The 10398-nt window shown below is 42.8% G+C and overlaps 1 protein-coding gene across 1 annotated transcript in view; it reads right to left on the reverse strand.

Annotated features, from left to right (window-relative positions):
* The window catches only part of Churc1 (churchill domain containing 1), a 23289-nt gene that overhangs the window by 2096 nt on the left and 10795 nt on the right, over positions 1-10398 (reverse strand). Inside the window, exons 2-3 of the mRNA XM_023702879.1 lie at positions 10232-10367; positions 7798-7868 (exon numbers count right to left, since the gene is read on the reverse strand). Of these exons, the coding sequence (XP_023558647.1) occupies positions 7798-7868; positions 10232-10367 (207 nt within the window). The remainder of the gene's footprint in view (positions 1-7797; positions 7869-10231; positions 10368-10398) is intronic.

The raw sequence follows: 10398 nt of genomic DNA on the forward strand, positions 1-10398 counted from the left end.
GGTGGGCTGAGCTGGCCACACACACACACACACACACACACACACAAAATAAAATAAATAAATAAATAAATATTTTTAAAAAAAACATACAACGATGTCACCTTGGAAATACTGGCTACTTCTTGGTCTTAGCATGCACATTTAACTTAGTACTCAAATAAACAATTTGAGTGTAGGTCCCTGAGGACAAATTTTTGTTTTTAGAACTGTTCTTTTATAGAACATTTAACATTAAATGCAATGGGGCAGAGGGAGAGCAAGAAGAAAATTCCCAAATTGAAAATGCTACTTTTGGGGGCCACAGAGATAGCTCAGTAGAATAAGCGCTTGCCTGGCCAAGTGTAAGGGCCTGAGTTCAATCTCCAGTTCAAAACAAACAAACAAACAAAAAATTCAAGGAAAATTCTACTTTTGTGTATTCTAAAAAAAAAAACAAAAACAAACCAAAAAACAAGTATATTAAATTTACTAGAATGTCATACACTTAAATGTCTAATTGCTCATAATTTCATGTTTTTAAGTTTTAAGTTTCTTGGGCTCAGCAAATATCCAGGCTGGTGAGAGAAGCGTTTTATTTTAGGTAGAAATCCTTAGGGCAAAGTGCTATTCTTATAGCTGTCCCTTTCAGGGATATTTAATGATAGTCAGAAGCTACAGAGACACGTTTCTTTGCAACTTTTTAATAAATTTCTTTTCTCATCCTCAGGAACACATCTGTGCTTAATCTGTCAGTATTTCCTCACCTAGTGCTGCTAACTGTCTGGAAATGAGTCCAGACAGTTTGTTTCCTGGGTCTAGTGAACAGTCGCTAGGAAGACACACAGGGGCTGGGGAGACAGCTCAGCGGTCTAAGCACCTGCCCGACAAGTGCCCGGACCTGAGTTTGATTCCCCAGTACTGCATTCCATGCCACCCCAGAACCACCAGCCCCCAAACTGGGTGTGGTGGCACGCCTGTAACCCTAGTGCTGGGGAGGCTGCCACAGGAGGACCACCGTGAGTCTGAACTGCATAGTGAGACCCTGTATCCAGTAAATAAATAAAGAAAAAAAAAATTGAAAGACACACAAATAAGCAGTAGCAACCGCGCCAGTCTGAGAGGCAGACAACTGCCTTTCCATTTCCTGCTGGAGTTCACGCACGGGCACTCAGCTGTAGCAGGAGAAAGGCTGCTTCCTGAGCCCACGGTGCTTACGTTTGTTCATGGGGCTGGAGACTGAGCCCGCGGGCTTGGGCACAGCTGCTAAGTGCTCTAGCACTCAGCTACACCCCCGTTCTCACACTTGTTTTCAAGTCTACTCTATACGCACAGTAGAAATACATGGAGGCTAGAGTTCAGGAAGCAAGTATGGTCTCATGAAATTAGAATAAAATATCAACCCACACTAAGGTCTTTTATTGTTCTCAAGTGCTTCTACTACTCTGTCCTACAACACATTACTACTGGATGGCAACTCTTAGAGATGAGTAAAGTAACAGAATCAAGAGGGAAGATGCTAGACAAATGCCTGAGTTAGCAAGCAATCTATTCTTTGCCAAGTTCAACCTGAGTACCTACAATGTACCAGGTGCACCGGCATATATGAAAGAAAGCAAGGACAAAGCTTAACCTTACAAAGTTTATAATTTATCTTGGAAGAAAAAATAAATAAATCAAACAGATGATATAATCTGGCAAGATAACCAAATTAGTGAGATGATTACACCTGTAATCTTTATCAGCTTTCTGGACAAATTTCATTCTAAGTCACCTGGCTAGAATTCAACAACAGTTCCCCACAGAGGTAAAGTTATATATGTAGCAGTTAGGTTCCCAGGAATATTTGAAACTCTTAAATGTATACTGCACAAGTGCTACAGACTCTACCCTATATAACAGTGCTTTGTGGGAAAGGATGAATAGAATTCTAACATGGGATGCCAGAAACACAGGTCCCTGCTGCCAGGGATGTAGGCAGGATTAGGCCACTTTTTAGTAAAACTAACCAAGTTGGGAGAATAAAACCCTACCGGCATCCAAGGGGGCCTCAGAGGCTCCACCTAGGCAGGAGTTGGGATAGGACTTGGGAAGGAGAGCAGGGTGGGAAAGGCACCGGGGGTCAGGCCTGACCCTTTGTTCATTTGGAAGGTCCCTTGTCCTTTCCCCTACTCAGCCCCATTCAACTCTGATAGCCCCTCTCCTCCTTTCCTTTCGTAGCTCACAAGAAGTAAGTCAGCAGTGTCACAGCTCTCCTCTCGTATAGTCCATTTGAGGGACTCTCAACAGTGGATTTTGACAAACATGGACTGTAACTGCCTGTATTTTCTTACACTCCACACTTCTGTCTCTGCCTCCACCCCTCAGTCTTGCCATCAGAAGACTCTCACCTTGTGCAACAACTGTATTATAAGTGTTTAAAAACTGAATTCTTATCTTTTAGAGAAATATAATGAAATAGTTATAGAAATAGTGGTATGTTTTGGGTCGACCTCGTGATAATGCTGTGGGGATATGGGAGCAGTGAAGTAAACACAAAGCAACCACAAGCTAGGCAATGGAGGCTAATACACTCTTCTGCCTACTTCTGACTATATGTAAATTTCCCGTAAGGATTTACAATACACTGAAAGGGTGGGGTGAACACAGGTCACAGCAGCTGAGAAGGGAAGGTTAATGGGGCCATCAGGCTGAGGCACAAGTCCCAGGCGGCCATTCACTTGATTCAGGACCAGATGCAAGTATGATTTCTCAGTTCAGTTCAATAAAGGGGGGAACACAGCTAGGCTGCACCTTGCAGGACAAGAAGACAGAATTTAGGGGCCACCAGAAAGTGGTAAGATTGTGCTGAAGGTAGAGAAAAAAACACTTCAAAGCAAAAGAAAAAAAAAAAAAAAGGCATGAATGACAGCGATACAGAAAACTGGCAGCAGGTCCCACACAGAGCAGACAGGTGCTAGCAGGTGAGTGTACACTTGGGAACTGAGTCCACGGCAGTGTGGAGGGCTACGGTGCTTTGAGCAGGCCTGGTGCTTCATGTGGCAGACAGAGACTCGGTGCCAAGCTTGAAAACAGCTGGAGAAACAAAGGATGAAAGGAGGGGCGGCTCAGGGGTGAAGTCAGGGCAGGAGATCCCACAGACATCTCATCTAAGAGACTGAGCACTTGTGTGTGGTCTCCGTGAGGGAGAAGAGAGAAGGCTCCAGACCTCGGACCAAAGTTCAGAGAAGCCAGGGGAAAATGGGGGAAAGGAGAGGAAAACACAATGGAGCCATGCAAATGATTTAAAAAGAAAGTCAGCCAAGCACTATGGAATGCATGGGATGAAATGCTACAGACAATGGTTAACAAAACCAGACCCAGAAAACATGTTAAGAACAGTGGCAAAAAGAAATTACAGGATTGGTTTACATTATAGGAAACCTCGAGTGACTAGTTTTAGTTAAGTAAAAATGAAACCAGTTTGTAGGTAGTTAAGAGGAACACAAGAAAAGGAAAACTGGCTAAAGACCTATTCAAGTAAAGAAGCAAAAGGAAGGAAAGAGGTGATTACAGACAAATTACAGAAGTATGTCAGTAGAAGGATTAAAATTTTGTTTGCTGTTTTTTGAGACAAGGTCGCACTCTGCAATTCAGGCTGGCCTTGAATTTACTATGTAGTCCAGGCTGACTTTGAACTCATGGCAATTCTCCTGCCTCAGCGCCCCCCACTGCTGGGATAATAAACATGTCACTATGCCCAGTTATTAAAATGTATTTTTAATAAAGAAGGCATAAGTTAGGGCCTGAGAGCTAGCTCTGCAGCATAAGCATCTGCCTGGCAAGCTCAAGGTCCTAAGTTCAATCTCCAATACTGGGAAGAAGGAAAAAAAAAGGCATATGTTTAATATTAAAAAAAATTAATGTTAGAATAAATTAAATCCCCAAAGCTTCATATGGTGGTGCACGCCTGTACTCCTAGCACTCAGGAGGCTGAGGCAGGAGGAATTTCCTGAGTTTGAGGATAGCCTGGACTAAAATGGTGAATTCAAGCCCAACCTGGACCAAGTGAGACTGTCTCAAAAAACAAAACAAAAAAGAATTCCATAGAAGAGGATGGTAAGATAGAAGATCAGATCTGATTCTTGAGCAAATGAGGTAGGGTAGCATAGGCAAGGAGAAAATAAAAAGACGAGCCTGAAGTTGGGACAATGCTACATTCATATGTTTACTTAAGGAAGATTTGCAAAAAATGAGATGCATAAATGGAAACTGAGACAGCCCAGCCATTAGGAATCCTGTGACAAGTAGTGATGACAGTCAAAGATGAGCTATGAGAAGGTCAAAGAGCTGACTAAAAATCATCTGATGGGGGCTGGTGAGATGGCTCAGTGGTCTAAAGCACCTACTTAGAACAAGCTTTGCAAAGCACAGGGACCGCGGTTCAATCCCCCAGCACCACATGCCATCCAGCCCCGCCCCCTGGTGGGCTGAGCTGGCCACACACACACACAGAATAAATAAATGAAAAGGAAAAAAAGAAAAAATATTAAAAAAAAAATAAAATAAAAAAATAAAAATCATCTGATGACAACATATAGGATACAGTGGGGACAGTAGATGTGGAGAGAGAGAGAAGACTGGAGGTCACGAGTCCGGTCCGGGGTTTTTTGTTCTGTTTTAGAGACAGGGATTTCCTTTATAGTGCAAGTTGGCCTTGAACTCACTATGTAGTCCAGATTGGCCTCAAACTTCCATCAATCCTCCTGCCTCATCTTCTGAGTGATGGGATTACAGGTATGTGCTACTACATCCAGGAAGTTTGGTTTAAGAGCATATTTTTAAAAATGGTGGTGGTACTAGGAATTGAACTCAGTGCCTCTGCACTAAGCTATAACCCCTGCACCTTTAAATTTTTTTTAAAGATATTAACACAAGGTTGTAAGTCACTACATTGCCTAGACTGGGTGTGAACTCTTGTTTCAGCCTCCCAAAGTGCATGGATTTTTTTTTTTTTATTTTAGGGAAGGATCTACAGGGTGTTCAGGGTCTCACTATCAGATTGGATTCATAGTGATCCTCCTGTTTACAGCCTCTTAAGTGATGGGATTACAGGCATGTGTCACCACGCCCAGTCTCAGCATGCCCCAGGGGCGGGGCCAGCACAGCAGGCGCAGATTAAACCCCTGACCCCTGCTTGCAGGGGCTTTAATCTGCTGAGCTAGCTGGCCAGCCCCTGCTGGGATTACCAACATGACTCCACACTCTGCTAAATTTCTCTAAGAGCAATTCACACTACCTAGATGCTGTAAATACTGGTGTTCTTCTTTTTCACTGATTTTCCCTACCCTACCCAGAAATTTCTGGGATACATTTGAAAATGTCCACATTCAGTCACAGGAAAATCAAGCAGGCCTGGGTCTCCTGGCAGGGGGTCAGTGAGGACACACTGAGCGATCGCAATACACATCCAGGGCTGCACAGGCTCATAGAGGCCTAAGCAGAACTGCTCTAAGCACTCCTTTCCTCTCGTAAAAAGGTAGAGTTGTTTCTTTAAGCCCATGACATATTCATTCCTCTATTTTATCTCTGCTCATTCACAGTGATCTTAATTTTTACATTAAACCACACACGTCACAAAAATACAGTGGCGGCACCTCAGTTTACGAACTTAATTCATTTCACAATTCTGAAAAAGAGGGCCACGTTTGTATTCATGCGGGAAAGATGGCCACATGTTTGTCACTCAATGTAGTTTGCAAACAAAAACAAAATTTTGCCAAGTGCTTCTTCTCTGGGAACCAAACTGAAAACAAAAGCATTTGTGAACTGAGGCATCATTGCATGTTTTTGGTGCTAGAAAATGAACCTCGGGCCTCACATGCCTTAGGCACACCCTCCACCACCTCCAGCCAGCCTCTTTTTTTTTTTTTTTTTGTATTTAGTGCAGGGTCTAAAAGGTTTCACTACATTGGACTCATAGTGATCCTTCTGTTTACAGCCTCCCAAGCGCTGGGATTACGGGCACGCACCACCATGCCCAGCTTCAATCGCCCTCTCAGCGCCGCAGGGGCGGGGCCGGTACAGCGGGTCTGGGGATCGAATTCCCAGCCCCTGCATTTCTATTTGGCCGGCCCTCCAGGCAGCCCATGAAGTATCTTTTAGTCACAATTTTTAAATACTGAATAGTTTGTACTTGCCATGTTAGTTAGATTAACTACCACATATCAGACCAGATTATGACTAGTGGCTATATACTTTCTTCCACACTAAAGAAAACATAACTAAGAGGACTTATAAAATTTTATTATTCTGCTATGGAAGGCTTTTTTTTCCTAATTAAAGTACTATCTAAATTTGAAGGACTAAAAAGATAAAATTCTCTGTACAGTTTTTTTTGTTTTGTTTTTTGCCAGTGCTAGGGATTAAATTCAGGGCTTTGTGCATAAAAGGTAAGCAAGCACGCTACCACTGAGCAACACCCTCTCCTTTGACTGTTAAAAGCTCTAATATGATCAATTATATTGGCTCTTTTGAAACAGGCTTGCCCTATGTACTCCACGCTGGTCTTCAACTTGCTCTCCTCCTGCTTTGGCCTCCCAAGTGCTAGGGTCATAAGTGTGAGCCACCATGCCCAGTGTAACCTAATATTTATATCCTATGGACAACTATGTACTTCACACACAAAAAAGAACCTCAATCTAAAGGCTTGAAAATGGAGACGACAAGACTCAGAGGCTCTGGTTTGTCCTAGGCTAGTGGTGGTGAGCCTACAGCACATGTGGCACCGCTGGCTGTTATCACTGAAGGCTCTAAAAGGCTCACCACTGCTGGCCTAGGCTCTGCCCAGCTTCCTTCCGACCACGACATTTGTGAATGTTCAACCTTAGGACTACACTGTTGCCCACAGAAGCCCACAGAATTCTTCCACTGCTCTAACAACTGCATGAAACTAAGCCTTACACTAAATTCCTTACTTTCTCTTTTTAAAAAATGTATTTGGAGGGCTGGCCAAATAGCTCAGTGGATTAAAGCATCTGCAAGCAGGCCCAGGGGCTGGGGGTTTGATCCCTGGGCCTGCCTGCTGGCCCAGTCCCCCAGGGCACACTGAGGTAGCAATTCAGACTGAGCGTGGTGGCATACACCTGTAATTCTGGTTCTTAGGCGGCTGTAAGGGGATCACTAGGAGTCCGATCTAGTAGTGAGACCCTGACACCCTGCAGACCCTTCCCTAAAAAAATACCAAAAAAAAAAAAAAAAAAAAAATAGCCTCTTTATCAAGACTAAGGCCAGGTATGGCAGCATATGCCTATAATCCTGGCACTCAGGAGGCTGAGGCAGGAGGATTGCTGAGTTCAATGCCAATCTGAACTGCATAGCAAAGCCCTGTCTCAAAAGACTTATGCCCTGTATGTATGGTGGCATAGAAAGGCCAAAACTTATAGTCAACAACTGCACAAGTGCATAATGGGCAGAGTAAAAGGACGCACAGTGATAAATAACCTCACTGGAAGCCATATGGATTGTGCTTTATAAATAAAAACAGGACTGAGATCTCATTAGTAATGACACTTTGATTCATGATTTGCAAAAACAGGTTTTCACAGATCTACCCACATTTCAAAGTTTCTGTCTCAACCTGCAGAGGTAGAAAAGAGGTCTTTGACAGCTGCTAGCACTTCATTTTTAAAAACTATACCTAGGGCCGGGGAGATAGCTCAGCAAGCACAAGGGCCTGAGTTCAACCCCTGGTTCCGCAAAATAAATAAATAAATACATACTATACTTAGATTTTCAAGGTTACTTTTATTATTGCCCCACAACCCATATTCATACATTTACCTGAAATTCATCCATGATACTGAATGTATATTCATGCCTGGCCACTACGTGATGACAGTTCTTACACAGATCTGCCAAAACACAAAGATTCACATAGAATTAAGTCTTGGAAAGTTTCTTAGAAGAGTAAAAGTTGTACTCTCAGCAAGATAGTATAAAAAGAATATTAGCTCTATGGGCCAGGGAGATGGCTCTGGAATAAGCGCTTCCCTGGAAAGCGCAACGGCCTGAGTTCAATCCCCGGTTCCGCGCTCACACACACACACACACACACACACAAAAGATCATCATAAGAATATTAGCTCTGTCACAGGTAGCACAGAAGAAAACCAGTTTTAACACTGACTTTCCTAAGAATTCCAGAACCCATCATACAGCAACACTATAAATTAGGACCTGAATTCAGAGGCATAACATGCATACATTAATTCCCACTGAAAGCTCTTCCAAATAATCAATTAATAGATATATAAGCAGATTTTTTAAAACTAGCTGGATTTATCTTTTTTTTTTTGGTGGAACCGGGGATTGAACTCAGGCTCTTGCGCTTGCCAGGGAAGCGCTTATTCTACTGAGCCATCTCCCCAGACTTACCTAACTATGTAAAAGATTTATGTCTTGGGCTGCAGATAGCTCAGCAGACTAAAGCGCCTGCTCAGGCATAGCACCCTGGCGTGCTGTGCCGGCCCTACTCCAGGGGTGACTGAGAATGGGTGTGGTAGCATGTGCCTGTCATGCCAGCACTGAGGAGGCTGAAAACAGGAGCATTACTGAGAGTCCGATCTATGCAGTGAGCCCCTGCAGAGCCTGTGCTAATCCCAAGTACAAAAAAAAAAAAAAAAAAGAATAAAAGAAAACAATGCAGTCATAACTATGATTTACAGTATACATATAAACTTTGTGGGACTAGGGATTGGACACAGGGTTTTGCCCAGACCCTTTTGTGACACAGTCTTACTAAATTGCAAACTTACAACTGTCTCACCTCAGCCTCCCAGAATGCTGGGGTTATAGGTGTGCCCCCAGAAAGAGATAATCTTTTAAATACTTTTTTAGCTATTCATTCATTATATCTTCTAAAAAACTCAATGAGATAAATATTTTTTTTTAAATTTTTATTTATTTATTTATTTGTGTGTGTGTGTGTGTGTGTGTGTGGCCAGCTCAGCCCACCAGGAGGCGGGCTGGCTGGCATGTGGTGCTGGGGGATTGAACCGTGGTCCCTGGGCTTCGCTAAGCTTGTTCCAAGTAGGTGCTTTAGACCACTGAGCCATCTCACCAGCCCCGAGATAAATATTATGATTATCATTTTTTCTAATAAATGAGGAAAGAAAGGTACATTGTTTTTTTTTTTATTTTTTTTATTTATTTATTCATTGTGTGTGTGTGTGTGTGTGTGTGTGTGTGTGGCCAGCTCAGCCCACCAGGGGGCGGGGCTGGCTGGCATGTGGTGCTGGGGGATTGAACTGCGGTCCCTGTGCTTTGCTAAGCTTGTTCTAAGTAGGTGCTTTAGACCACTGAGCCATCTCACCAGCCCCAGGTACATTGTTTTTAACAAAGGTCCATTTATGTATGTATGTATGTATGTATTTATTTATTTATTTGGTACCAGGGATTGAACGCAGGACCTTGTGTTTGCCAGGCACGTGGGTGCTTATGCCGCCAAGCTATCTCCCTGGCACGCCCTACGCTGTGGTTAAGAAGGTAGGACAATTGCTGAGGTGTAAGCTGTTGGAAATAGAGTTCAGACCCAAGCATTCTGGCTCCAGAGCCCTTGCTCATGACAACTGTGTGCAACTGCTGAGAACAAAATACAGTTTTAAGGGAACACATGTTTCATATCGCTTTCAAAACACTCTAATAGGGGCTGGTGAGATGGCTCAGTGGTCTAAAGCACCTACTTAGAACAAGCTTCGCAAAGCACAGGGACTGCAGTTCAATCCCCCAGCACCACATGCCAGCCAGCCCCGCCCCCTGGTGGGCTGAGCTGGCCACACACACACACACACACACACACACACACACACATAAATAAATAAATTTTTTAAAAAACCACTCAAATATATCCAAGAGCCAGGAGATAAACAAGAAGGGATGTGAGCAGTTTAAACACTTGTCACAGTGTCCATATATACTATTGCATACACACGACTTAATTTACTCAATCATTCTTAGCCACCAGAGTGGATTTATTTTTATTATACAAATTAATAAAAAAAAATTGGTGCCTGACTAGCTTCAGTTATCTTCAAGTCATTTATGCAGAATATCTGATGACATTAGATAACGAGCTGTTATATTTTACTCTTAAAAATCTAACTAGCAACTAGTTGCAATATAATAGGCCTCAGAACACTTTGTACAACATATCAAATCTCTCAAAGCTGATACCTGCTAACAGGTCCACATTTAAAAAAAAAAAAAGCCTACTTACGATCATACGTCACTATTTCTTCTCCATCTTCCTCTTTTAGGGATTTGTTTGTGATCAGCATAAAATCCCGCTTACTGCACACTGCACAGCCAGTGAAGTTCAGTAAGAAAGATCCATTCTCCAGGCAGGTATTACCCTAAAATATTAAATACAGTAATTTTTTTTTA

Source organism: Octodon degus, unplaced genomic scaffold (assembly GCF_000260255.1).
Source record: "Octodon degus isolate 3935 unplaced genomic scaffold, OctDeg1.0 scaffold00007, whole genome shotgun sequence".
Lineage (NCBI taxonomy): Eukaryota > Metazoa > Chordata > Mammalia > Rodentia > Octodontidae > Octodon > Octodon degus.